We start from the raw sequence: 26,391 nt of genomic DNA, 5'->3' as shown, positions 1-26,391 counted from the left end.
CCCCGCCCACCCCTACCGCATCGGCACGCCCCTCCCCAACGCCCCAACCTCCTGGGCACTTTGCCTCTTTGGTGCTGCTGGGGAGCCGGCGAGCCGGATCCCGGATCTCGGATCCCGGATCTCCGCCAGCTGCCTCCGGCTCTAGGAAGGGCGGTGTAGTCGGTCTCAGGGACTGAGATGAGACTCCGTCAAGAAAAGGCAGCTGGGGCAGCAGGGATTTCGGACTCTGGGTGCCTGTCCGGGCCGCCTGCCTCCTGGAGGCGTCCTTTCCGGCTTCCTTGGAGTGCTCCTATGTAATATGCTGGTCTATCGCCTGACCAGGAATACGCAGAAACCGTCTGTACCTTAGCACGATCTCTGGGCGGCAGAAGGGCAGTACCCAGAACTCTGGGAGAAGGAGTTAAGGGGTAGAAAGGTGGGGGATTTGATTAGGCTTTGGTTCAGACCATCCAGCGACTCCCCTTCCTCACACCAAAGACACTGGGCAATTCTCAGAATCATCGCCTTGTGCAAAAAGCAGCCCCAAGTGGAAAATAATTACAACAGTTTACAGGGACTGCGTGGTTATTATGTGCCAGACACAGAACTAGCCACTTTACATATATTATTCAATAGTCAGTAGGTAGCATCTTTTATTGGCCTTATTTTACAATGGAAAAAATAGGGATCTGGCTCCCCAGACATTAGCCCTCATCACTCAGCTAGAAAGTGGGCAGAACCTGGAGTTGAGCCCTGTTTTTAGGCCCTACAACCAGCATTTGGAGACTCAGTACCTTACATGTTGAAAAATCCCCAGTGGCCCGTGAAGTGGCAGCTCATATGAGGACCACCTTCTTTGCCCCAAAAATCAAGCTCTAGTCAGATGACTACAGACTGACCAAAGCCCAGAAGACTGCCTGGGAGCTGCAATATCCGTGACAAAGGGCAAACTCAGGCCTGTGAGGATCCCTGCCCTATGGGAATCTGCTGAGTGGGTCATCCCCTTCCTCCAACCTTCCAAAGTTGGGGAGAATCCTGAAAAATTCTAGTTTCCTTGGCCAAAGGGTATTCAGGTGATGACACCTGAGCCCTGACTAAACCAAAGTGCTGTTAGGGAGCTTTCTTGTGACCTCTCCACAAGGTTCAGATTTAGGCTCAACACCTGAGTGCAGCAGGAGTTTTGGGAACTGGCTCAACCTCTTATCCACCTGAGTTCAGCACATAGCACAGGATGCTCCAGTGCTTGTGAAGGAACCCCAGACGGGGATCATGCTTGCAGTTTTGGGCGGGGGCTACTAGACTACCCAAAATGAGGGAACTGGAGTCTATATGACACTATCTTTGGGCGGGGGCTACTACACTACCCAAGATGAGGGAACTGGAGTCTATATGACACTATCTTAAGCCTTAGAGGACTACTTTTCTCAACCCTATACTTCTCCCATGCAGTCAAATTTCTGCTCAAAATACTTCTCAGCTCCTTCTCCAGAGGGCAAAAGTCCTTAACCAGCCTGCAGTCTTCATCTAGCCACTCCCTCTTCATTTTTCATTCCAAGCAGTTCCTCCTAGTTCCTATTCAGAGCCTTCACTATATGCTGGCCTCTCTGCCTGGGATGCTCTTCCCTTTACCCTGCCTGTTTGTCATCTACTCACCCTTCAGGTCTCAGCTTTTTTTTTTTTTTTTTTTTTTGAGACAGAGTCCTGCTCTGTTGCCCAGGCTGGAGTGCAGTGGCACAATCTCAGCTCACTGCAAGCTCCACCTCCCGGGTTCACACCATTCTCCTGCCTCAGCTTCCCAAGTAGCTGGAACTACAGGCGCCCACCACCATGCCCAGCTAATTTTTGTATTTTTAGTAGAGATTAGCCAGGATGGTCTCGATCTCCTGACCTCGTGATCCACCCGTCTCGGCCTCCCAAAGTGTTGGGATTACAGGCGTGAGCCACTGCGCCCGGCCTGGTCTCAGCTTTCAAACTGACATCCTCATTTCCACCCCAGTCTATGCCAGATGCTCCTCCTTGGTGCTCCCATAGCACCCTGTACTTCTGTATCCTAATGCTTATCACTGTTTTGTAGTTGCCTGGTTACTTGTCTCTTTCCCCCAATAGGCCCTAGACACTTGGGCAGGGACCGTGTTTTATTCACTGATGTTTCCCCAGGGTCTAACGCAGTGCCTGGCAAATGAAAGCACTCAGTAAATATTTGCTGTATGAATCAATGCATTATGGTCAGCAAACCCAACCCCTCTGGATCTGGTGCTCTTAAGATCCATAGCTATCTTGGTGCTGGCTAAAGGACAAATAAAACTTTGGCTCCAACTGGGGCTGGGAGAGACGACTGGGCCTTCAAACCATCTCTGAAACCTGTGACTTCAGCTGCCTGGCCCCAGCTCTTGATAGGGTTCTGGTGTATGATTAGACTGAGCATGTTTCCACCCAGGCCACCCTCCTAGAGTCCCCCACAAATTGACCTCGCTGGGCCTGCTTTTATGAAAGGTTTATTCCTAGTGCTAGATCCCAATCTTCTTGGGCTCTAAGCACAATTAAACTGGGTGGGTGGGTGAGGGTAGGCCTATTCAGATGCAAGGCCAGCAATGGGGCTCCCCATTATCCCCACCCCTTTGGTCCCAGTCCCCTTCTCTGCAATGGGCACGCATAGAGGAGAGACAAAGGGTATTAGACGCAACATCATTGGCCCAGGGGAGTCTGAGAAGAGCTGCCATTGGCTGACAGGGCATTTTGAGGCTCTGTCATTGGTCAGGGGGCACACCCCAGTCTGAAGAGTGATGCCATTGGCCAGGGAGTGGTTTTGTCATAGCCGTTGGCTGTGGAGTGGAAGGAAAAGATCTGGGAATGAAGCCCTGTGGCCAGGAAGATAGACAGGGCAACAGCTTCTGGGCCTCCAGGCCCTCTTCCCACCATAGCAATGTGGGCAAAACTGGTGTCAGGCCCCAGCCAGAAAAAGGAGCCCAAGCCAGAGGGCAAGTGACAAGGGATGTCCCATGTCCAATCTCCTACACCCTGGGGCTGCCCTTCCCAATGTCCTTCTTGATAGCCAAGGTGGGCTGGGAGCAGCTCACTGCTCCTCTAGCCAGGAGGGTTTCTCAGCTCCTGGAGGCCGAAGCTTGATGTTGAACTGCTGCAGGGTCTGCTCCAGCTGTTTCTGGTTCCCAGCAAAGTAGGCGGACACGGCATTGTGGAAGAGCAGCAGCTGCTTGTGCATCACCTTGATCTGGAGGTCCAGCAGGGTCAGCTAAGGCTGGACTCAGGCGCCCTTTTTGAGGGTCTATGAGCCTGAGCCCAGGCACAGACCAGGGGCACAAGGACTCTGCTCTAATGGTGCTTTTGGGGTAGGGGCTGAACTCTACCCAGGGAGTCAGAGAAGGGTCAGTCTGATGGAAGAGACCTCACTGGATTTGTTGGGCCTAGGGTTTTGGTATCCCAGCTCAGGGGGAGATTTTTCCCAGTTATGTTCCTGGGACCAGCAGCCAAATCTTCCAACAGGAAAGGGCCAGGAATTGGAGGGAGGGTGATCTGGAAAGGCCCAGGGGTTGAGGGGGTAACATTCTACTCCCTAGCTAGGCTGCATTTTGTCATTCAATAATGGGGAGGGTCTGAGGGGAAGGTTAGTGTCACAGATGAAAAGGTGGGCTAGGGTCAAGGGGGTGGGGTAGGCACCTTGTTTTCTTCCAGGAACTTGAGCTTGATGGCCACATCTCCCCGCAGCTTCTCATACTTGTCCCGATGGGCCTGGAAAGTGGCCTGGGCACTCTCGAGTCGACCACGTGTCCCTGCATCCCGGGGGCCTAGGCTCAGCTCCTCTAAGTCTGTTCGGTAGGCATCATATTCCAGCCTGGGAAGGGGGTGATAAAGGCTGGTCTCCACCCCTTTATCCTCAAGACATACTCTCCTTTCCTTCCTGAATTCTTATGCCCCTAATGCCCAAATTTCAACCCATGCCAGCCAACTCCCCAAACCCTAAGCCCTGCCAGTGCCCACACCTGGCAGCCTCATACTGTTTCACAGTCATGAGCGTGTCTTCCATGGTCTTGGTGACCAGTGTGTTGATGCTAGAGACAAAGAAGTTCACAGCTCCTAGCAGTGTTTCCCCATTCTTGCATAGCAGTTTCTGTGTTTCTGCATTGTAGCCAAACTCCTCCTGAGGGCAGAAGGGAGGAACAGACCTTGAATAATACTACCTACCTGACTGGAGCTGTAGAGCCCTTCATTCCCCTCCTCCCTGGGGAGGAAACAGCCAGCAAAACTGGAAGAACCAAGGACTGCCTCCAGCAAAGCTCTTTTAGCTAAAAAGTCAGTGGGGTCACCCTGGGGATACCTGGGGTAGGAATGTGGGTGGTGGGCATTCTTGGATAAGTTCACAAGACTGGAACAGTCTAAGAGCTAGTGTGGCAAGCAGGGCAGGGGCTCTGATTAGGCTTAGCACTGAAGGCATTCTCCCCAATGCAGAGAGGGGTTATTTGTGAAGCACCTAGTGTGCCCCCTCCCCCACCCCCTCCAACTTCTGGACCTCTGTACAAACCCTTAGGCTGCCTCCACAGGTGAGTGCTGCTGGGGGTAGGGCTGGGCCCACCCTGAAGGGGTTCTCCCTGTGGGCTGCAGGAGGGAGGGAGGATGACGAATGACTGCCTGGGAGGGCCCATGCCCAGTTCCCCCACCCTCTTTGGTCTGGGTGAGGCACCTGAAGCTCTGGGGACTTCTGGCTGAGGTCAGCAAAGGCATCACCTAGTGCATGCTGGGTCTGCAGCAGGCTGTAGAGGTGGGCTGTCAGTGCCCGGCCCAGCTGCAGGACACTCTCATACTTGCGCTTCGTCTCACGCAGCAACTCAATCTGCAGCTCTAGCTCCAGGTCCACAGTCCGTGAGCCTCGACCAAATCGTTCTGATAACAGTTGCTTTGTGCACTGATTGGGAAACGGGGCAATAGATCAGAGACCCTGATAGCCTCCTGACACAACAGGTATCTACCCCAACGCCACCCAGGCTCCTACTCTCAGCCACAGATGGGATATTACGATCATGAGGAAAGGGGAAAAAGGTACCCATAACGAGTTTTGGGGAAGTGAGAGGTGCTCAAATCCTACCTTATAGGTGTTGATGCCCCATTTCTTGACGATGTCAAACTTTTCTCCAGCAATGCCCCGAGCCACCTCATCTCCAGGGCCAGCAGGAGTGGTGCTGTGAGATGGATGGCGGCCAGACCCTAAAGGATCAAGTTCTCTGACACCAGCCTCTCTCAGATACACCAGACACCTCTGTGGCCCCACCCATGCTTCTCTCCCAGCACATGAAATTGACTTCCCTGAAGGAGATGCTAGAGACAACTGGATTCTCCTGTTTACTAGGAGGAACTTGGACCTTGCACAGTGATAACCAAATCCTGATATACATATGGCCTCCTTGGAGACCAGAGGAGGGGTTTGCAGGGAGTTGTTGGTGTATAGGGGCAGAGGAAACAGAAGAAAATACACTGAGTTTGGGGGCAGCAGGAGTCAAGGATGGTGGGTCATGATAACAAGAAACCTGGTTGCATTCTCATGTGGAATCTTAGTGTGAGATTCAGGGCTGTTTGTTCCTCTAAACTTTAGAATCTAAAAATTCTGAAAAGCCTCACAAAGTTCCAACTCAGCCTCAAGCTGTAGAGCGGGGGCATTCCTGTGAAGTAGGTCTTAACTTGACTCAGGTGGTGGCAGGGAAAGGACGAATGAGCCATTTCAGGGGCCAAGTGGCAAAAGGGAAATGGATGGACAATGCTGGGAGTTGCTTTTGGGCTGAGGAGAGTCCATGGGATTCCTACAAGCAGAAGTTCCTAAGATCTCCAGACATAATTCAAGCTTTCCTAGACATATCCTATGCTTCCCCAAACCATTCCTGTCCCCTCCTCCACCCAAGCTTCCTGTTTCTGAACATTCATACCTGTGGGGATGAGTCCATCACCAGAGCCCCCATAGCCACCAGACACAATGCTGGTTTCATTGAGGTTGGGTCCTGACACCATCACTTGCTGGAGGTCCTATAGGCCAGAGAAGAGGGGTTGCTTCAGGAACATAGGGACTGCAGAAGCATTTTGGAGGTGGGAACAAGTTTGGATTCAAGCATCATAAAGACACTACACAAGGGAAGTCTGCACAGAATCAAAATGATATGTAAAATTAAGGGAGTCAGATAAGTCAGGGGAAGGCTACTGGAATGGAGGGTGAGAACCCAGGATTTATAAATTGGATTCCTAAATTGAAACAATTAGAAGAATCAAACAGAAGCACCTGCTCCAGCCCATCATCTTCAGGAAGCTGCCTGGCTTCACCGTTCCCGTGGATAGGGATCTCCATTGTGGCTGCCTTCCCTAGGATCCCGTCCGTCATGGCTAGGAAAGGTATTGGAGTAAAACTCTCCACCCCAGCACCCTGCAAAGCCCAACACAGAAGTTCTGGGCACTGGCCAGCACTCTAGAAGAAGGAAGCCTCCTCTGTCATTTCTTTAAAGGCTGTCCCAGGGTTTGAGTGTCCCAGCGTTTGGTCATCATTCCTTTCTTCAGGTATATGTATTTCTCCCCTCCAAAATGCACATTTGTACACAGGCACACCAAAGCACGGTGTCTTCTCACAAGCCCCCAACCTCGCCAGGCCTCTCGTGATTATTCTACACTCATTCAGTCATTCAGCAGACATTTAGTGAGTGCCTACTCTGTGTCAGGCACTATTTGTGACAATGAAAATACAACAGTGAAGAGGGAAAGTATGCTGTCTTAGAACTTATCTCCATGCAGGCGTGTTTATGCTGAGCAGGAGATGGACCCTTTCCAGGGCTCAGGTCTTCACCCCCCATTCAGGTTTGTTCTCCATTGCTTGGCCTTTCTCACTCCTTTAGTGTTTCTTCCCCCTTCCTTCAGGGGGTCTCCCCTCCTCCGTCTCATACAACTCCTCTTCCTCGGGCCCTCCCCACCAGGCCTTAGTTAGATCAGTTGGTGTATGTTCCCAGTCTCTGGCAAAAGCCTGTCTTTACCAGCATATCGGTGATCCCTTCCACAGTCAGTCTCCCAGGTATGTGAGTCCCCGCCCCCACCCCCATACACCTGGACATCAGGTGTGTCCTCATTCTTCCCCAGGGCTCGGGGCATCTTGCCCTCTGGACAGGTTTGTGCGTTCAACTTCCCGTCGCCCAAGCATGTCCCTCTCACCTCGGGCCGGGCCGCTCTTCCCCTCAGGGCGCCAGGCCCGGGCCGCGCGGGGACCTCGGGCTCCAGTTCCCGTCGCGATCCTAGCAGCAGGTCAGGGACTCGGCGGAAGTGACGTCCACCCCGGGCAGAAGAAGCCGGCCACGTCGCAGATTATAAGGGCGGAAGTGACGTCGCAGCCGGGGCAAGGCGATACTCTAGCTTGGTTCTCGAGAGCAGCGAGAGGTTACTTCCGGGGCGGCACCGAGAAGCTGAAACGGAAGTGGCGTAGAGCATGCGCCGGTGGCGTGATGGAGCAGCAGCAGCAGCAACAGCAACTCAGAAACGTGAGTGAGAACTAAGTCGTTTCGGGGCCAGACGTTCAGCTCGCATTCCTGCACACATCGCGGAAACCCCATAGAGCCAGGGATCTGAGGGCTGGAAACTTCGGGTTATGGTGCGCGGGCCTGGGAAACTTTGGGCGGCGCGACCTTGAGTAGAAGTGTGGGGCACATATCGCTGAGTTCGTGGTCCCGGTTTTCTCCCAGCTGCGTGACTTCCTGTTGGTCTACAATCGGATGACAGAACTCTGCTTCCAGCGTTGTGTGCCCAGCTTGCACCACCGAGCTCTGGACGCTGAGGAGGTGGGGAACTGTGTAAGGAGGTTACGCTGCAAACAGTTTAGCGGTAGACTGCTTCCCTCCTCACCCCACTTCCCCTACCTCTGGTCCTGGCCTTCCCAGACCCTCACCCCTAGGCTGTGCATGGGGAAGGAAGGAGGCGGGCCCGACAGGACACCTTTGTCCTCCGCTTAAACCCTATCTTCCTTCTAGGAGGCCTGTCTGCACAGCTGTGCTGGGAAGCTGATCCATTCCAACCACCGCCTCATGGCCGCTTACGTGCAGCTCATGCCTGCCCTGGTACAGCGCCGCATCGCAGACTACGAGGCTGTCTCGGCTGTGCCAGGCGTTGCTGCTGAGCAGCCTGGGGTCTCTCCATCAGGCAGCTAGCCATCCCCAACCCCAGGAGGGAAGGCCCTGGATGGACCCTCAGATTGAAGGACCCAGTGGACCTTAGGGTTGGTGAATCCTAAACGGAGATAATTCGAGGTTGCCTGAAAACTGGCTGTCCTTGCTCCTTTTCCTGGAGCCAATATACTTGCTTTTTACTCTGTTTGATTTATATTCCGGGCAAGGAAGCTTTGCATACTTTATTGGCATAATCCTTTGTTCTGTCATTTAGCCATATCTGCTGGCTTCAACCCTGGCAGCTGATAAGTTGTCTTCTATATGTAGAAGGAAAACCTGAGTATTTGCAGGCATCTGGTTAAAGCAGGGTCTGTGTGTACAATTTTAAAATGAGTAATATGTCAGGCTTTATCTTAGTTTACAACAAAACTACGAGTAAGTGGTATTAGCCTCACTAAATAGATGAGGAAGCAAGATTCCAGAATGTACCAGAAGGCCATTTGATACAACAGGAGAGTGGTTCCTGCCCATATGACAGAAAATGGGAGCTCTGTCTAGTTGTCCTTAAGTCTGACTGACTTCAATGGCTTATAACCGTGAACCAAGTATTTGTTGGTTCATAACTGTTGTTTTGTGAACTATGTCTTATATGTCTAGAATTCTGCTGGATCTAGGGAAAGGAGAAGCTGTCGAAGTACAACGGATCAAAAAACCACAGGGCTTTTGGGCACTGCCTCCTTGAGAAGTTAGTGGCCACAGAAGAGAGATGAAACCTGTAAGAAGACTGGAGTCTTGGAACTTCAGCCGTTTCCCCAGGTTGTTACTTTCTTAGTATGTACAGTCTTCTCAGGATGAGCAGTAAAACCTTTGAACCAAGGTCTGTGTGCTTGTCTTACCGGCAATCGGGAAGGGAGAAAGTTGGGGACCGTATTCTGCAATACAGCCAAATCTGAGGAAGAGAAACTGAAGGGAGAAGTAGATGGCAATGGTTATGATAAAAAGGATAAAACGAAATCTTCGGGACTTCCTTAATGCTACCTTAATGTTTCACTGTTTGTCTAGAATCTCCTAATTCCAGCTTTCCATCATCTGCCCCACATTGGTCTCATTGAGTACATTCTGTGATTTCTAATTCCAGCCTCTCCGTTCTTTTCTCATTATTGCCTCCCCCGCCCCCCAACTTTGTGTAATTTACTTCTGTATTCAGCAGCCTGAATAGCATATCATTCCATCACCCCATTTTCTTGCCACCCTTGGCCATCTTTTTGTATCATTCCACTTATTCTGTCTTTGCTATTTCTGCTAGAAAAAAACAGTTGTGTAATGAATGCCACTAAATATTCAAGGTCTCCAACCTCGACCTAGTCCTCACACCAGCACGCACCTTTATGGGTTCCTGGTCCATTTCCTTCTCTAATTACCATGGCAGTTATTTTACACCTTCACAGCTGTCTTTAATCCCATACCCCTCATCAGGTGACCCTGTTTCCTGTTTTAGAGGAATTGAAGCTCTTAGACATTGGTTTCCACAGTAATAATTTTAAAACTTCTTACAACTACCCACAAAGCAGATGTTCTATCCTATCTACAGAGCAGAAAATTGAAATTCTCAAGTAGGGTATTAAAGTGCGAATCTGACTTGAAAGTCCATGTTCATTTTAACACACCAGGCTGCCTCTTAAGATAGTATTTATTGAGCACCCACTTTGTGTAGGTTCTGATTTTGGTAGATGTCATGCTTTATCTTAATCTTTACCACAACTATAAGTAAGAGGTATTAGCCTCACTTAACAGATCAGGAAGCAAGAATTCAGAATGTGCCAGAAGGCCCTTTTATACACAGTTTCTTTTTTTTTGAGACAGTCTCGCTCTGTTGCCTAGGCTGGAGTGCATTGGCGCGATCTAGGCTCACCACGACCTCTGCCACCCGGGTTCAAGCAATTCTCCTGCCTCAGCCTCCCAAGTAGCTGGGATTACAGGCATGCGCCACCACTAATTTTTTTGTATTTTTAGTAGAGATGGGGTTTCACTATATTGGTCAGGCTGGTCTTGAACTCCTGACCTTATGATCCGCCCACCTCAGCCTCCCAAAGTGCTGGGATTACAGGCATGAGCCACTGCTGCCGGCCTATACAAATTGTCTTACTGAGAAAAGTGGTTCCAATCATGTTTTTTGCCCCATTTAGCTGCCATCTCTTGAACAGAGATGTTAGGAAGGTAAAAGTTGCTGACCAGGACCTTACCCACTGAGTGGCATTCTGTCCTTGGGAAATATAAATGCAAGTAAAACAGGTTTGAACTTCTTAACTTCCAGAAGACAGGAGGATGGGACCTGTGATACTGTGCTGCTGGTGAGAGGACCCTTCCACATCAACATGTGTGTGTATCCTTGGAATCAACTTCCATTGTGAATTATCTGTGCTCTTGTCCTTCCATGTCACATAATAGTAATTGCTAAAAAAGAGCTAGGAGCATAGATCTGTCTGACTCTAAAGCCTTTGCTCTTTGAACTTTGAGAGCTTCTGTCTGTACTTAACCTGCCTCTAGGCATGAAAAAACAAGTGTCCCTCAGTCTGACCTTTCTCTTAATCCCTTTCTTAAAATGTCAATCTCTTGCCCTGGTTCTTTCCTGTTTCTAAAAATGTTTAATGTTCAGGAGAAAAACTTTATTCCTACCACTCTGCCTTCCATAACCTGGTCCTCAGGTCTTGCCATAAAGTGATAGCCATTGGCATAATGGGAGCAATGTGATACTCCAAGCACAGCACTAAAGAATAGATGTTGACAAGTTTTATCATATTATCATAAACATAAACATTGGAGATACTTTGGTGTTCTTGCCATTGTGACTTCAGAACTGCCCACTCCTTTGCAAAGCCTCATTCTTTTGAGGCTGTTCATCCATACAACCCTCTCATTACTTGTCTGCCACTCTTATTTAGTACTACTCTGCTGCTACTTTACTCTAAATAGCTAGCCCTTGGTCTTCCTATCCACTCCTTGATATTTTAACATTTACATAGACACTTTATTTGGTGTTTTGTCTCTTAGTTATTTGGCCCAATCTCTGATGATTTCCACTCTGTCTTGGCCACTCACTCCGTTTGTCATGTCTTGGCCATTATCATCACCACAAACTGCTCTATCTTCAAAATACTTGCACCTTATTTATTGACCATATTCCTTCCACTTGGTTTATTGAACTATTCCATCATTCTCTGATTTCACTGCAACCAATGCTTCTACTTTGCATTAGTACCTTCCTTCTTTAGATTGCTGTATAGCTTAAACTAGTGGTTTTCGTGCAATAGGTTGAATTTCCTTGCCTTTCATCTCTTTTTGAACCCTTAAATAAAGTGAAACTTATCTGTGCCTGCATTTGGACAGCTAAATGCCACCCAAGGAAACAACTGTGGAGAAATTTATATCACTATGAATCCATGGTTATCAGCTTCAAATGTAGTCTCAGCCCCATAGTCCTAGATTTTTCTAGTCATTTTAACTTTTCCCTGCAATAACTATCTCAAACCAACATTCTTAAATCTCTTGTCACTCCCCCGCACCATTATCTTCACTTTATGCAAGTAACTGTTTCTTACCTCATAGACAAAAGTAGAAGGTATCGGTAATTCTCTCAACATCCTCCAACTTACTTACCCACACATATGCATCATTGTTTCTCTTGTCTAAACAAGGCAAGCATACCTCTGTCTAAGGCCAGTGCTTATTCCTGTTCTCAGAATCTTAGTCCTTCCCTCTTGGTGGATCTTTGACTTCCACTTTACTGAATTCTTCTCATCAGTGTTTAAACATGCTAAAGACTCCCCTGTTAATAAACCACTTCATATCTCATTTCCCCTCCAGTTATGCTTCCATCTTTTCTACTTTACAGTTAAACTTCTCAAAACAGATAGTTTGGGCCTCTTCATATTACGAGTCATTTTCCATTTGCATTCCTCAACCCAGTCCATTTTGACTTCTACAACCCTCATTCTATTGAAATGGTTCTTACCAAGGTCACCTTGGTGATCACCTTCCTATCGGTGAATCCAGTGGTTATTTCCCAGTCCTCACTACCTCACTTTTCAGTAGCATTTGGTATAATTTTCTAGTTTCTTATCATTGATACTCTTCCACTGGTGTCTTATTGTACTGTCATGGTTTTACTACTACCTCTTTGACCACAGCTGCCTAGCCTCTTTGCAGGCTCATCCTCCTCCCAGCCTTTAAATCTAAAAGTTTTTCTAGGTCCTGTTCTTCTCAGTCTAATTTTCCTAGAACAGTTTCTTCCCCACTCTGAACTTCAGTTACTAGTAACTTCCAGATCTCCTCCAAGCTGTTTGACATCTCCACTTAAGTATCTCAAAAACATCCCAAATTCAACATATTTCCTAATAAACTATCCTATGCCTGGTACTCATCCAGTTGGAGAAGATAGAAGGCATTTCCCTTTTTCTCCTATCACTCAATTGCCAAATCTTATGAGTTTACATTTCTAAATATCCCTGGATTCTCACTACCTATCTCCACCCTCACCGTAATCTCCCACCAGGATTACTGCAGTTGCTGCGCTTCCGATACACACTTTGTATCCCTTCAATCTTTTCTTCACTCAAGCCATAAAATAAAAACTAATGCTTAATCTTTGTAATAGCTTCCCATTCTTAGGATAAAAACTGAGATTCTAAATATGACCTACAAAGGCCTGCATGATCCAGCCTCTGTCTACTTCCAGCTTTATCTTATCAGTAACAATGGACTGTCAATACTATTTGCTGAATTTATTTAAATCACACTTCACTCTTTCCTTTTGTGCTGTAGCCACACTGGCCTTCTTTCGCTTCCTCTAAATTGTCATATGCTGTTTCATCTCAAGGCCTTTGTATGTGCTGTTTCCTGGCTTACAATGCTTTCTGCCTTTATCTACTCATTCTTGAGATCCTAGTTACTATTTCCTCAGATAACTCTTCCCCAGACTCCAGCTCCCATAATTCCTCATGCTTTTGGTATATCACACTTTTTTCAATATATTTTTCAAATTTTACTTTGAATGATGTTAATTACAGCATTTGAAGGGGAGGATCTAAATTCACACAAAATGGAAGACTCTAAAATACACCCATTAAACTGCTAAAAAATAAATTGAGTGGTGAGAATACAACAGAAGTCCAATTTAGATTCTGAGTGTTATCACCATGTGATTCTTCCAAGCTTATATCTGGAACTCGTGGAAGCTATTTCATATTCTGGTGGAAGGGCACAAAACCACGGCATGAGAAGGAATTAAGTCCTGAATTATTGGCTTCATCACATCTACCCTCTTTACCCCAGAATGGCACAAAACAAACAGTTACCACACCCTGCAGACATTTTGGTGTAAAAGAGGTGATGATTAACTGGGGTGGAAAGATCACGAAGATCTGTCTAAAAGAGTCTCTTTCAAGTGAGTTTGCACACACCATCAAGCAACAAGCCTATCATTAATTAGGGTTAGGAAACCAAGGTTCAATTCTCAGGAAGTCACAATTTCATTCATTTACTCAATATGAATTTACAAAATGCCTACATATTACCAACTTCCACGTACAGTCATTTCTAGATAAAAAAGAAAACTGGCTTCTGAGGAGGGGCCACTAAGTTGCCTCTCCAAGTCTATAGCTGAAAGGACGTTTTTTGGAATTGGGTTTCTTCTCTATCTCTGAAAGGGTAACGTTTTAAAACTGAATTATCTTTAGCCTGGAAATCTAGCATACTTAGCCTGGAAGTCTAACATTTAGCAATGCTTGCATCCCAAGCATACAGTAAAAGATACACTAAATTCTAAAGGTAGCTCTGCTGCAAAATAATGTAAAAATAAATAATTGTACTGTATTTATGCTCGAAATTTCAGTTCCAGACCTAGTGTGTAACCACCGGCATTGTTATTCTTGCCATTCAGGACAGCTGACAGTGTCATTTTGATACCTAGCTTTAGGGTCTCAGTGTATTCTAAACCTATTAGGCGAGAGTTGTTCACTTAGCCAAGAAGGAGGTGTCAGAGTTGATCAGATACTTGGGTATTCCAAAGTGAGTGTATTAGTCCGTTTTCACACTGCTGGTAAAGATATACCTGAGAATGGGTATTTTATAAAGAAAAAGATTTAATGGGCTCACAGTTCCACGTGGCTGGAGAGGCCTCACCATTGTGGTGGAAGGTGAAAGTCACATCTTACATGGTGGTAGGCAGAAGAGAAAATGAGAGCCAAGTGAGAGGAGTTTCCCCTTATAAAACCATCAGATCTCGTGAGACATTCACTACCATGAGAACGGTATGGGGAAACTGCCCCCATGATTCAGTTATCTCCCACCAGGTCCCTCCCACAACACATGGGAATTATGGGAACCATAATTCAAGATTAGATTTGGGTGGGGACACAGACAAACTGTATCAGTGTTACTGTTTCCTGCTGTCCAGGTAAAATTGACAGTGATCTCCAACTTGTTATTTACCTTCTGGTAAATGGAGCCACCAAACTGTCCCATTTTCACATTAGTGTGAAGTTGGAGTTCATCAGACTTGTAGCCAACCGCAAAGTTGCTCTGGGTCACTCAGGATTTTGCAGCCTCAAAATTTATCTGGTAGCTAGCCAGCCACCCTTGTAACCCAGCACCAGAGCGCCCCAGATTGAAGGCCGAGCGATGTCAAAATCCAGGTTACAGTCCAGGTTGATGTGCTCCTGCTTGTACCTGGTGTTGATGTTAGCATTTTCCCCCAGTGTTAGGTGACAAGGATGAATCGAGGGTCAGCTTCAGTCCACTTGCAAGATGATCTTCCACAGTAATCTCAGTCCTAGTGTTGTGTGTTTCACTTCATAAACATCAGGCCATATTCAGTCCATCTGTACTTGGTCTCCAGACTGCCTTGGTGAATTTCAGTGTTGGTTGAGCCTAAGCTTACAAATTCCAATGCATTCTCAGATTTTGTTTTCAAATCAAGTTTTATTAGGCCATATCCATAGCCCTTAGTGAAGACGTTCCTGGCAGATTTGCCAAGATTGGCATACTTGGGTGGCACAGTCATCTTCTGCTCAGAGGTGGTGGTGGCAGGCTTGGCGGCAGCTATGACAGGGGCTTCATCGGGGAGGCATGGAGCAAAGCAAGCAGCCGGTGTGTAGTGCTTTAATGGTGTTTCATTATATACCTCATAAAGTCAGAGTCCATGACTGTATTGCTCACCATTGTATCCTTATCACAGTGCTTGGCATATAATGTGTGCTCAACAAATATTTGTTGAATGAACATCTTTGAATCTCCTTCCAGCTCAATTTACTATTAATATAACTAAGAGAAAGGCTTTTTATCAGAAGAGACAGAAGTGAACCTGCACATCTAACCTTTGATGTTATGTCAATGATTTAAAGATGTTTTACACCCAAAATCTCGGTAGGTGGTATCTTCTACACTTAATAAAGTCACAGATCAGTCAACATCTAAAAGACCCCATCTGGAGCAAATCACTCTGCCATTCTAGTTTCCATAGTTTCCATCTAATTTCTAAGTCCTATAGTTCTGCTTAAATATCTCTTGAACCCTTTTCCTTCTCTCCATCTTCATTGTTATTACCTTAACCAAAGTTTTATCAGCTCTTCTTTTTTTTTTTTTTTAGGTGGAGTCTCGCTCTGCCCAGGCTAGTGTGCAATGATGCTATCTTAGCTCACTGCAACCTCTGCCTCGCCTTGCAAGTCTCCTGCCTCAGCCTCCCAAGCAGCTGGGATTACAGGTGCCCATCATCACACCCAGCTACTTTTTGTATTTTTAGTAGAGATGGGGTTTCACCATGTTAGTCAGGCTGGTCTCAAACTCCTGACAGGTTATCCACCTGCCTCGGCTTCCCAAAGTGCTGGGATTACAGGTGTGAGCCACTGCACCTGGCCCCTTAAAATTTTATCAGCTCTTACACAGATTACAGCAGCAGTCTCCTAACAGCTTTTGTTGTTGTTACACTTTAACATTTTTTTAATTTAATTTTTAAAAAAGGAGTCCCTCCAGCTCCAGCACAGAGATACAGGCTCAACAGAGTGCTTCCTAATAGCTTTTTGTCTTGAGTCTGGACCCCTTTTGATTAGTTAGGAATTAGCTTAGTTACATGTAATAGAGATTGTTTTTCCTTTTCTGGGTATGCCCCACATTCATCATATATTCACATATTCCACAGATATTTGAGTGACTGGTTTTACCAGTTTTAGCATAAGCCCTGCAGATACAGAGCTGAACAAGAACATTCAATCCGTGTTCTCTTGGAACTTAACGTAGTTATGTGAAGGTTAATATAGGACCAGTAATCACAACTGTGATGAATGTTATAAAGAAGAAATGTATCTTGTAATGGAAACATACAGTAGTGCAAACTTTTTCTGTTTGAGGGATGAAGGAGAGCTTCACTGGAAGTGATTTTGAAGCTGAAACTCAAAGGATGAATTAAAATTAACCAGACAGGCCTGTCATGGTGACTCACACCTATAATCCCAGCACTTTGGGAGGCCAAGGCGGGAGGATTGCTTGAGCCCAGGAGTTTGAGAGCAGCCTGGGGAACATAGTGAGACCCCATATCTACAAAAAAAAAAAAATTACAAAACCCAAAATATACTGGGCATGGTGGCACATGCCTCTAGTCCCAGCTACTTAGGAGACTGAGGTGTGAGGATTGCTTGACCTCGGGAGATTTGAGGCTACAGTGAGCCGTGGTCACCTCACTGCCCTCCAGCCTGGGTGGCAGAGCAAGACCCTGTCTCAAAATAATAAAACAAACCAGACAAAAGACAGGGAGAAGGTCTCTCTTCCTTTCCTTCAAGTCTTTGCTCAGATGTCACCTTTTTATTAAGGCTTACTCTGATTATCCTATTTAAATGGTAGCCCATACTCCCCTTAGACATTCCTGATTCCCTTTGCTTTGTTTTTTTCCATAGCACATATCACTTCTCACATGCTATGTAAGTTTATTCATTTTATTCTTTTTTTTTTTTTTTTTTGAGATGAAGTCTCGCTCTGTTGCCCAGACTGGAGTACAGTGGCTTGATCTCGGCTCACTACAACCTCCATCTCCCAGGTTCAAGCGATTCTCCTGCCTTAGCCTCCCAAGTAGCTGGGACTACAGGCACCCATCACCACACCCAGCTAGTTTTTTGTATTTTTAGCAGAGATGAGGTTTCACCATGTTAGCCAGAATGGTCTCAATCTCCTGACCTTGTGATCTGCCTGCCTCAGCCTTCCAAAGTGTCATTTTATTCTTTATTATCTGTCTCTCCCACTGGAATGTAAGCTCTGTAACTCAGGAATTTTTGTCACTGTTTCTGTTTTGTACACTGATATAACTGAACATTGTTTTGTACACTGATATAACCAAACATTGAAAACAGTGCCTGATGCAGTTGATACTTAGTAAATATTTGTTGAGTGAAAGGAAGCAAGAAAGAATAGTCCCAGAACAAATGTATAGAACTTGCCTTTAGAGAGAAAAAGAGCATCTCTAATTGGTAACAGGAAGGAGGGAGGAATGGATAAGAGCAGATCTAAATGTTTTTAAAATTTGGCATTTGGAGATTGCGAGAATTCCTTTTATTTTATTTTATTTATTTTATTTAATCTTATTATTTTATTTTATTTTATTTTATTTTATTTTGAGACAGAATCTCACTCTGTTGCCCAGGCTGGAGCGCAGTGGCGCCATCTCTGCTCACTGCAAGCTCCGCCTCCCAGGTTCACACCATTCTCCTGCCTCAGCCTCCTGAGTAGCTAGAACTACAGGCACCGGCCACCATGCCCGGCTAATTTTTTGTATTTTTAGTGGAGATGGGGTTTCACTGTGTTAGCCAGGATGGTCTCGATCTCCTGACCTCATGATCCGCCTGCCTCGGCCTCCCAAAGTGCTGGGATTACAGGTGTGAGCCACCACACCCGGCCCTGAGAATTCCTTTTAAATAGCATGTGATGGTTAGTTTTGTGTGTCAACTTGGCTAGGCTATAGTACCCAGTTATTTAATCAAACACTAATTTGGGTGTTACTGTGAAGGCATTTTTATAGGTATGGCTAACATCTACACTTAGTTGACTTTAAATAAAGGAGATTACTCTTGATAATGTGGGTCAGTTGAAAGCCTTCAGAGTAAAACTGAGGTTTCCCAGAGAAGAAGAAATTCTGCCTCAAGACTCCAGCATCAGGCCAGGTGCAGTGGTTCACACTTGTAATCCGAATGCTTTGGGAGGCCAAGATGGAAAGATTGCTTGAGTTCAGGAGTTCAAGGTTTCACTGAGCTATGATCTGCACTCCGGCCTGGGCAACAGAGTGAGGTTTTGTCTCTAAAAAAGTAAAAATTTAAAAAAATTAAGAGGAAAAAATAAGACTGCATCATTAACTTCTGCATGAGTTTCTATCATGCCAGCCTGCCCTACAGATTTTGGACACTTACCAGCCCCCACACATGTGTTAGCCAATTTCTTAAAACATATCTCTTTATATGAATGCATATTATTGATTCTGCTTCTCTGGAGAATGCTGATTGATAATACAGCATCTCCTTTTTTCAAATAGAAGATAAAGTCATCATCTGAGAATAAAGCAGAAGGAAATGGAAGATGAGAGAGTACAAGAGGTTTGAAATACTCATTGCCCAGAATGGAGGAGTGAACTGACAAAAGAAACAGAGTTTTAGGCAGTGTTGAGGGTTCAGCAGAGCTTACTGAACAGAAATCCTTTCTGTCTTTGTCTGAAGAGCTTTGATTTTGTTTTGTTGTTGTTGTTTTTGTTTTTTGAGACAGGGTCTTGCCCTGTCGCTCAGGCTGGAGTGCAGTGGTGTGATCACGGCTCACTGCAGCTTTAACCTCCTGGGCTCAAGTGATCCTTCTACCTCAGTCTCCCAAAGTTTTGGGATTACAGGAATGAGCCACTGCACCCACCTTTTTCTTGTTTCAGGCCTATTGTGACTCAGGTACTCCTCCTTGCCCTTTTATGAAAGAGTTGTCCATGCTCTTTATTCATGCCCTCACTGAATCCTTTGTCTTGTTCACGGTTATGTCAAAATGAATAACAATCAAACACTTAACAATTATATCAAATGTCAACTACTTACCAGGCTCTATTCTAAAGCATTTTGTGTGCATTAATTCACTTAATCCTCACAACAATACTATAAGGTAGACATTATTATCTTCATTTTCAAAAAGTGAAACTGAGGTAAAATATCCCATGACTAGTAACTGATGAAGTTAAGATTTCAATCCAGGCAGTCTGATTCCAGAGCCTATCTTCTTACTCACAAATGAAGATTGTTATACATTCATGTATTTTTTTCCACGAATATTTTCTGATCACATACTCATGGTGCCTAGTATAGGAGCTGGGGATAGAGTAGGCAGCAATCAGAATCTCTGCTACCATGGAGCTTATGTTTCTAGTTAGGGGAAATAGGAAATAAATAAGTGTTTATATGAAATGGTAATAAGTGCTATGGAGAGAAGTAATGCAGATAAAGAGGATAAGAATGTTGGGGAGAGAGTTGCTATTTTCTGTTGGGCAGTTAGGGAAGAACTCACTAATAAGGTGACATTTGAGCAGAGAATTAAAATGAAAGAGTAAGCCTTGAGAGCATCTTGAAGAAGTGTTCACTCTTCTACTGTTCAACTAGTTGTGTAAGCCACTAGTGGTCCCCTAGTATCCACTGTCTCCCTCTTTCTTTACGAAAAGAACCTCTAAATTTTCTTTTGGCATATGACCACTGAAAATAAAGATTATATTTTGTAGCTTTCCTTACAGCTAGGTTTGGTCATGTGATTGATGTATGCAGTTGCCAGGCTGTGCCCTTAAAAGAAAGGGTATGCCTTCTCCTTTCCTTTTCTCTCCATCTCACTAGTTGGGATGGGACCCGGCACATGGTGGTAAATTACTTTGGACCTTAAAGATGAGAACTACTTCCTTCGAGAAGGCAGAACAACTAAAGGCTACCATGTTAGCCTCAGAGTATTTATATTTGGATGGTTATATGAGAGAAAAAACCTATCATGTTTAAGCCATGATATTTTGGGTCTTTTTATTACAGCATTTGTGTGGTAGGTAGAAGTTTTAGATCGGTGTCCCCAACCCCCAGGCCACAGACTGGTACCAGTCATGGCCTGTTTGGAACCAGGCTACATAGCAGGAGGTGAGTGGTGGGTGAGCAAATGAAGCTTCATCTGTATTTACAGCCACTCTCCATCACTCACATTATTACCTGAGCTCTGCCTCTTGTCCGATCAGTGGTGGCATTAGATTCTCATAGGAGCATGAACTCTATTGTGAATGGCACATGCTAGGTGGCATGCTCCTTATGAGAATCTAATGCCTGATGATCTGTCACTGTCTCCCATCACCCCCAGATGGGATTATCTAGTTGCAGGAAAACAAGCTCAGGGCTCCCAATGATTCTATATTATGGTGAGTTGTATAATTATTATATATTACAATGCAATAATAAAATAAGTAAAGCTCACAATAAATGTAATGCATTTGAATCATCCCAAAACCATTAACCCCTCCCCTGGTCTGTGGAAAAATTGTCTTCCACTACACTGGTCCATGGTGCCAAAAAGGTTGGGGACCACTGTCTCTGAGATTTCCTGCTCTCTAGTATATATCTCCCTAGTATATCCTGCATATTCCATGGGACTGTGAATATGACAAATTTTACTTACGTGATTAGATTATAATATATGGCATAGTTGACTGTAAGAGCGATTGTCTGGGTGGGCCTGATCTAATCACATGAGCCACATGAGCCCTTTAAAAGCAGAGTGTTTTCTTTATGGTTACAGAAGGGGACATCAGAAAAGTGTGAAGCATAAGAAGGGTTTGAGGCACTATTGTTGGCTTGAAAATGGAGGAACCACATGTCAAGGAAGACAGGTGGCCCCTAGGACCTGAGAGTGGCTCCTGGCTAATGGCCATGAAGAAAACAGGGACATCAGTCTTACAACTGCAAGGAACCGAGTCTTGCCAACAACCATAAGAGCTTGGAAGGGGATACCCCCACACCCCCCACCCGCTAGAGCCACCAGATGAGTAGCCCGGTCAACATCTTGACTTCAGGCTTATGATACCCTGAGCAGAGAATCCAGTCAAGTCATGCTGGACATCTGATCTACAGAACTGTGAGATACTAAGTAGCTGTTGTTTTTAAGCTGCTTAGTTTGTTATAACTTGTTACGCAGCTCCAGAAAACTTGTGTATTAGTGAGGGTTCTCCAGAGAAACAGAACTGATAGGCTGAGAAGTCCCACAATCTGCTGTCTACAAACTAGAGAACCAGGAAATCTGGTGGTGTAATTCAGTCCAAGTTTGAAGGCCTGAGAAGCAGGAGCACTGATGTCCACGGACTGAAGGTGAATGTCTCAGCTAAAACAGCAAATCCACCAGCTGTCTGTTTAAATTCTGTTTAGTACAATGTCCATCCACATTGGTGAGGATGATCTTTACTTAGTCTACCTATTCAAATATTAATCTCTTCCAGGAATACCCTCAAAGACACACCCAGAAATAATGCTTTACCAGCTATCTGAGCATCTCTTAGCTCAGTCAAGTTGACAAATAAAATGAACCATCACTGCCAAGCATGATAGCTCGCACCTGTAATCCCAGCACTTTAGGGGGCTGAGGTGGGAGGATTGCTAGAGGCCAGGGCTCGAGACCAGCCTGGGCAACATAGTGAGACCCTGTCTCTACAAAAAAATAACAATCATAACTTGTGTATCTCCAAACTGATACATAAGCAGACAGCACAGCATGTGTGTAGTCTGTGAGGTGGGAGTATGTCTGGTGTGATGCAGGCACAGCGGTAGTAGAGTGTGAATATGGAGAGAGAAGGCTATAGAGGTAGCAGGCAGTTATCAGCAATTTGTAGGCCATGATAGGACTTTGGCCTTCAGTTGAAGGAATTAGATAAGGGGGCATTAGTGAGCTTTGAGCAGAGGAGTCATAGGATCGGCCTATATTTGAAAAGGATCACTGGCTGCTCTAAAAAGAATAGATTATAGGGGCAATGATGAGAAGCATGAGAAGGGTTTGAGGCAAGGAGAACAGTTCGAAGGCTGTGGAAAACCCAGGTGAGAAATGATAGCAGCATAGACCAAGGTTGTCATACTTAAGATGGTGGGAAATAGTTGGATTCTGGATATATTCCGAAGGTACAACCAACAGAATTTCCTGAAGGATTACTTATGGGGGGGAGGGGGAGAGAGAGAGAGAGAGAGAGAGAGAAAGAGAGAGAGAGAGAGAGAAAGAGGGGTAGAGAAGGGGTTTGGAAGAGGTCTCAAAGCTGACTCCAGGGTTTTGATGTAAGAAACCAGAAAGGATGGATTTGCCATTGACTGAGGTGGGAAAGACAGTGAAAGAAGCAGCATTTCTTTGGTGGGGAGAGGGTGGTTAGGAGCCTGCTTTTGGACATTTTAAGTTTGAGATACCTATAAGCTCTCCAAGTGGAGACATTAAGTAGGCAGTTGGATATACTAATCTGGATTTCAGAGGAGAGGTGGGGCTGAATTTGTTTTTTTTTATTTTAATTATTCACTTTTTTTTTTTTTTCACTGTCCCCCAGGCTGGAGGGCAGTGGCTGGATCTCAGCTCACTGCATGCTCCGCCTCCCGGGTTCCCGCCATTCTCCTGCCTCAGCCTCCCGGAGTAACTGGGACTATAGGTGCCCGCCACCACGCCCGGCTAATTTTTTTGTATTTTTAGTGGAGATGGGGTTTCACCGTGTTAGCCAGGATGGTCTCGATCTCCTGACCTCGTGATCCACCCGCCTCGGCCTCCCAGAGTGCTGGGATTACAGGTGTGAGCCACCGCGCCCGGCCTCATTCAACTTAATTTTTAAAAATCAGCCCCTCCATAAGCTCTCCCCCCAAAAATCCCTCCCCCCGTGCCAAATAGATGTTGAACTCCTTGAGATCAAGAATTTTGTTTTATTCGGGCTTCTTGTGGGGAGGTGGGATAGGGTAGATGGATACGTTGGGGGTGAGGATGGGGAAGTACCAAAGACATACCAAAGACCTGGCACTAGTTTAGACACTGTATAGATATAAACACCTGCTTACGACACCCTCTGGATTGCTAGTCTCCTGAGTCAATTGTGCTGCACGTTCAGACCCGGCCTGGTCCCCTGCAGGTCCCTGTCCCAGGCAAGCCTCAGCCCACAGGTTCGGCCTGGTTCGGCCCCTCCTGGCTCGGGCTCTCCCCTCTCGGCCCCGCCCATATCGGACCCTGGCCCCTCCTCTTTCTGGCTCCCCCGGATGCTCCTGGTAAAGACTCAGTCCTTCTGGGATCTTGTAACGGTTCTAACTGCTGGGTGCGGGTGGAGTTGCGGGGTGAGTCCTCGGCTCGGGATCCGTTTCTCTTTGTTCCCCAGGATCCGCTCTCGCCCCTGCGCTCAGGACCCCCTCCCACAGAGTCCGCCTCCTCTTCCCCGCGTTCCCAGCCCCCCTCCTTTGCCCCTTCTTAACGTCTTCCCCTACCCGCATCCTGACCGTCATTTGCCTTGCCTGCTCCTTGGCTTTCTGTCTTCACGACCTCCTTAGCCTGTGGGCGAAGACGTCATGGGACTGGGGCTTTGCTGCCTCTGAGTGACGACCTGTTAACCCGTTTTTCAGGCGATCGCCAGCTGGAGTGCAGATTTCCTGCTGTGACTGAGGTTCAGAGTGAGCTCTGTCGGTGTGTCAGTTTGCCTTTTCAGGTGATTGCACGTGTGTGTGCCAGTCTCTCCGTGTATGGGTGGCTATGATTAGGGTGAGCCTCGGACTGGAACTCAAGTCTAAGTTCATTCACTGCTTCAGCAGGCACTCTTCCATGAAACCTCATCAGAAGATCGGGCTCTCTTCCCTTGCCTTGCCTCCTAAATCCCCTAGGCCAGGTGAGGGGGACAGGGTATTGGGAGGTAAGAAGGAACTCTTCTGCCAGGAGGGTTCTCACCTCTTTCTTAGGCCTGCTCCTTACCAGAGTCTTTGGGGAAGCAGTAGGGAGGGCCTGAGGGTCTCAGGAAAGGCTCTCTGCTGGTCTGGCTCTGCTCTGTAGCTCCATCTATTTCCCTGTCCCAGGTCTTTTCTTCCTCCTAACCCCATTGACTCTGACCATCCCCTGCCCAGAACCTGAGGTCCCTTCTCTGGCCCCTCTCCTGGGCTGGCCCATGCAGGTGAGGCCCGGCATCTGGCATCCTGGAACTGGCAGTTGGAGCCTGAGCTGTGGGCAAGGTCACTTCGGCAGCAGTTGAATGCCCAGCTCCTCATGGTCCCAGAGGAGAAGAGGGTAGGTTTGTCTTCTGATGAGACATCATCTGATGCCCTTAAGTCTTGGCACTCCATATGTGTCTTGGACAGCAAAGAAGAGCCCTTGGCCCGTCAGCAGAAACAGAGGCAGTTCGTGAAGCCAGCGACTGAGTCAGAGCAGCCCACAGTGCTGGAACTCCTGCTAGCTGAGCTCCGAACTCTGTTCTCAGCTGTATTGCAGGACAGTAGCCCTGCAGCTTGGCGCTATCTGCATGCAGTACTGGGTCTGCTGCCTCCATATCGTGAGTTGCTAGTTGGCCACCTTGATTTGCTGCCCTTCCTGGAGCAACTGTACTGCTGGGCACCCTGGGTCCAAACCCACCTCCATCTGGACCTGCTAGGTGCCATTAACCAGGCCTTTCCTCCAGACAGCTCTTTGTTAGACAGTGCTTCCCATGCTGACTGCTGTCCCCAGAAGCAGAGGCTCCATCACAGGCCCCCATGCCCAGCTTGCCCTTTTGTGCAGGCCCGGTGGAGTAGGCAGCAAGTAAAGGAGGAGCTGGCCACCTGGCTGCGACCATTGACACTACCCGAGCTACAGCGCTGCCTGGGCATTGTTGGTGCTCAGGTGGCCCTAGAAGAGGCTGTGTGGCTGGATGGACTTAGTCTCCTTCCCTTGGCACTGGCAACGGACATCCCTGTGCAGTATGAAAGCAGTGACACTGACAATGCAGAGGAGGAGCCTGTTGGAAGAAAAGAGACCAGGTAAGTGAGGGACTCAGTCTAGGGCTTTGAGCAGAGGAGAAAAAGGAGCTGTTTTATGGGTGCCTGTAGGGTCACTTGGAAATTTAGATCCAGCTCTCTGTTGATCATAGGGATTAACCCAACTCCACGCAAAGCTAGTGTGAGGCTACTTTCCTCTTCCTTTTTCTCTGCAAAATAAACCCAGTGGTGTTAGTGTTAATCCCCATGGAGAAATACAGAAATTAATGAAAATCAGAAGTCAGCTATGAGGCAGCCAAAGCTTTAGAATAACAGCTTCACTTTTCAGTTTCCAGGCTTCTTTCTTAGATGATGCCAGAAGTCTCCTTAATTCTTTTTCTGTAATTCATTCATAATCACTTAACATTGCCCAGGCCTACCGTGAGTTGATTCCTGGATGCTGGGTCTTTCCCTCAAGGTACCCCTAGGGAATGCATGTCTGAGTGTCCTTACCACATGTATGTGAGTTAAAACAGCTCCAAGGCAGAGTGGAGTTGGCAGCACTACTGGATAGAATTTCATTTTGACCCTTCCAGAGTCTTCTTGTCCTGCCAATGTGGGCACCCTGGCCCCTTGAGTGATATTTTTTTCTTTTGTTTCTTTTTTTTTTTGAGATGGAGTCTCACTCTGTTGCCCAGGTTGGTGTGCAATGGTGTGGTCTCGGCTCACTGCAACCTTCGCCTCCCGGGTTCAAGTGATTCTCCTGCCTCAGCCTCCTGTGTAGCTGGGACTACAGGCATGTGCCACCATACTCAGCTAATTTTTGTATTTTTAGTAGAGACGGAGTTTCACTATGTTGGCCAGGCTGGTCTCGAATTCCTGACCTCATAATCCGCCCACCTCTGCCTCCGAAAGTGCTGGGATTACAGGTGTAAGTCACTGCGCCCAGCCCTGTTTTTTTCTTTTTAAAAATATCTGGCTGGCAGAGCTCTCTACAGGATTTCAGAATACTTACAGAGACCTTCTCTTCTCAGCGTTCTTTAACTGTAGATTTTTTTTTTTTTTTGAAACAGTCTCACTCTGTCGCCCAGGCTAGAGTGCAGTGGCCTGATCTTGGCTCACTGCAACCTCTGCCTCACAGGTTCAAGTGATTCTTTTGCCTCAGCCTCCCGAGTAGCTGGGATTACAGGCTTATGCCACCATGCCCGGCTAATTTTTGTATTTTGGGTAGAGACAGTGTTTCGCCATGTTGGCCAGGCTAGGTTTCCAACTCCTGGTCTCAAGTGATCTGCCCACCTTGGCCTCCCAAATGCTGG

The 26,391-nt window shown here is 46.7% G+C and overlaps 4 protein-coding genes and 1 pseudogene across 14 annotated transcripts in view; 2 read left to right on the top strand and 3 right to left on the bottom strand.

Annotated features, from left to right (window-relative positions):
* Window positions 1-398, bottom strand: part of TRIM3 (tripartite motif containing 3) — a 25,120-nt gene extending 24,722 nt beyond the window's left edge. Inside the window, exon 1 of the mRNA XM_011972492.1 lies at window positions 49-398. The gene's annotated coding sequence lies outside the window, so the exon portion shown is untranslated. The remainder of the gene's footprint in view (window positions 1-48) is intronic.
* A 2,059-nt stretch (window positions 399-2,457) lies between these two features.
* ARFIP2 (ADP-ribosylation factor interacting protein 2) lies at window positions 2,458-7,500 on the bottom strand. 8 transcript variants are annotated; one of them, XM_011972493.1, is made up of 8 exons: window positions 7,171-7,500; window positions 6,257-6,397; window positions 5,910-6,006; window positions 5,078-5,295; window positions 4,676-4,897; window positions 3,978-4,135; window positions 3,655-3,829; window positions 2,458-3,208 (listed from the first exon to the last, which is right to left on the bottom strand). In XM_011972493.1, exons 2-8 carry the CDS (start codon window positions 6,353-6,355, stop codon window positions 3,053-3,055), a joined length of 1,125 nt encoding a protein of 374 aa, XP_011827883.1. In that variant the 5' UTR covers window positions 6,356-6,397; window positions 7,171-7,500; the 3' UTR covers window positions 2,458-3,052. The 8 variants fall into 8 exon arrangements, with proteins under 8 accessions (XP_011827883.1, XP_011827885.1, XP_011827886.1 ...); XM_011972495.1 differs by having other exon boundaries at window positions 5,078-5,196; XM_011972496.1 differs by having other exon boundaries at window positions 5,078-5,196; window positions 6,257-6,357; window positions 7,171-7,387.
* Window positions 7,394-24,416, top strand: TIMM10B (translocase of inner mitochondrial membrane 10 homolog B (yeast)). 4 transcript variants are annotated; one of them, XR_001005187.1, is made up of 5 exons: window positions 7,410-7,493; window positions 7,695-7,790; window positions 7,980-8,224; window positions 23,762-23,844; window positions 24,301-24,416. XR_001005187.1 is itself a non-coding variant. In XM_011972502.1 (3 exons), the coding sequence occupies exons 1-3, from the start codon at window positions 7,458-7,460 to the stop codon at window positions 8,154-8,156; spliced, it is 309 nt and encodes a 102-aa protein (XP_011827892.1). In that variant the 5' UTR covers window positions 7,394-7,457; the 3' UTR covers window positions 8,157-10,529. The 4 variants fall into 4 exon arrangements, 1 of the variants encoding a protein (XP_011827892.1); XR_001005188.1 differs by lacking the exons at window positions 23,762-23,844; window positions 24,301-24,416 and adding an exon at window positions 18,909-19,037; XR_001005186.1 differs by lacking the exons at window positions 23,762-23,844; window positions 24,301-24,416 and adding an exon at window positions 8,772-10,529.
* Window positions 13,551-15,808, bottom strand: LOC105533906 (annotated as a pseudogene).
* DNHD1 (dynein heavy chain domain 1) overlaps window positions 23,759-26,391 on the top strand; it is a 74,386-nt gene continuing 71,753 nt past the window's right edge. Inside the window, exons 1-2 of the mRNA XM_011972503.1 lie at window positions 23,759-23,844; window positions 23,948-25,138. Coding sequence (XP_011827893.1) covers window positions 24,393-25,138 — 746 coding nt within the window. The 5' untranslated portion in view covers window positions 23,759-23,844; window positions 23,948-24,392. The remainder of the gene's footprint in view (window positions 23,845-23,947; window positions 25,139-26,391) is intronic.

Source organism: Mandrillus leucophaeus, unplaced genomic scaffold, assembly GCF_000951045.1.
Source record: "Mandrillus leucophaeus isolate KB7577 unplaced genomic scaffold, Mleu.le_1.0 Scaffold1296, whole genome shotgun sequence".
NCBI lineage: Eukaryota > Metazoa > Chordata > Mammalia > Primates > Cercopithecidae > Mandrillus > Mandrillus leucophaeus.
This window is presented reverse-complemented; position numbering and strand designations above follow the sequence as displayed.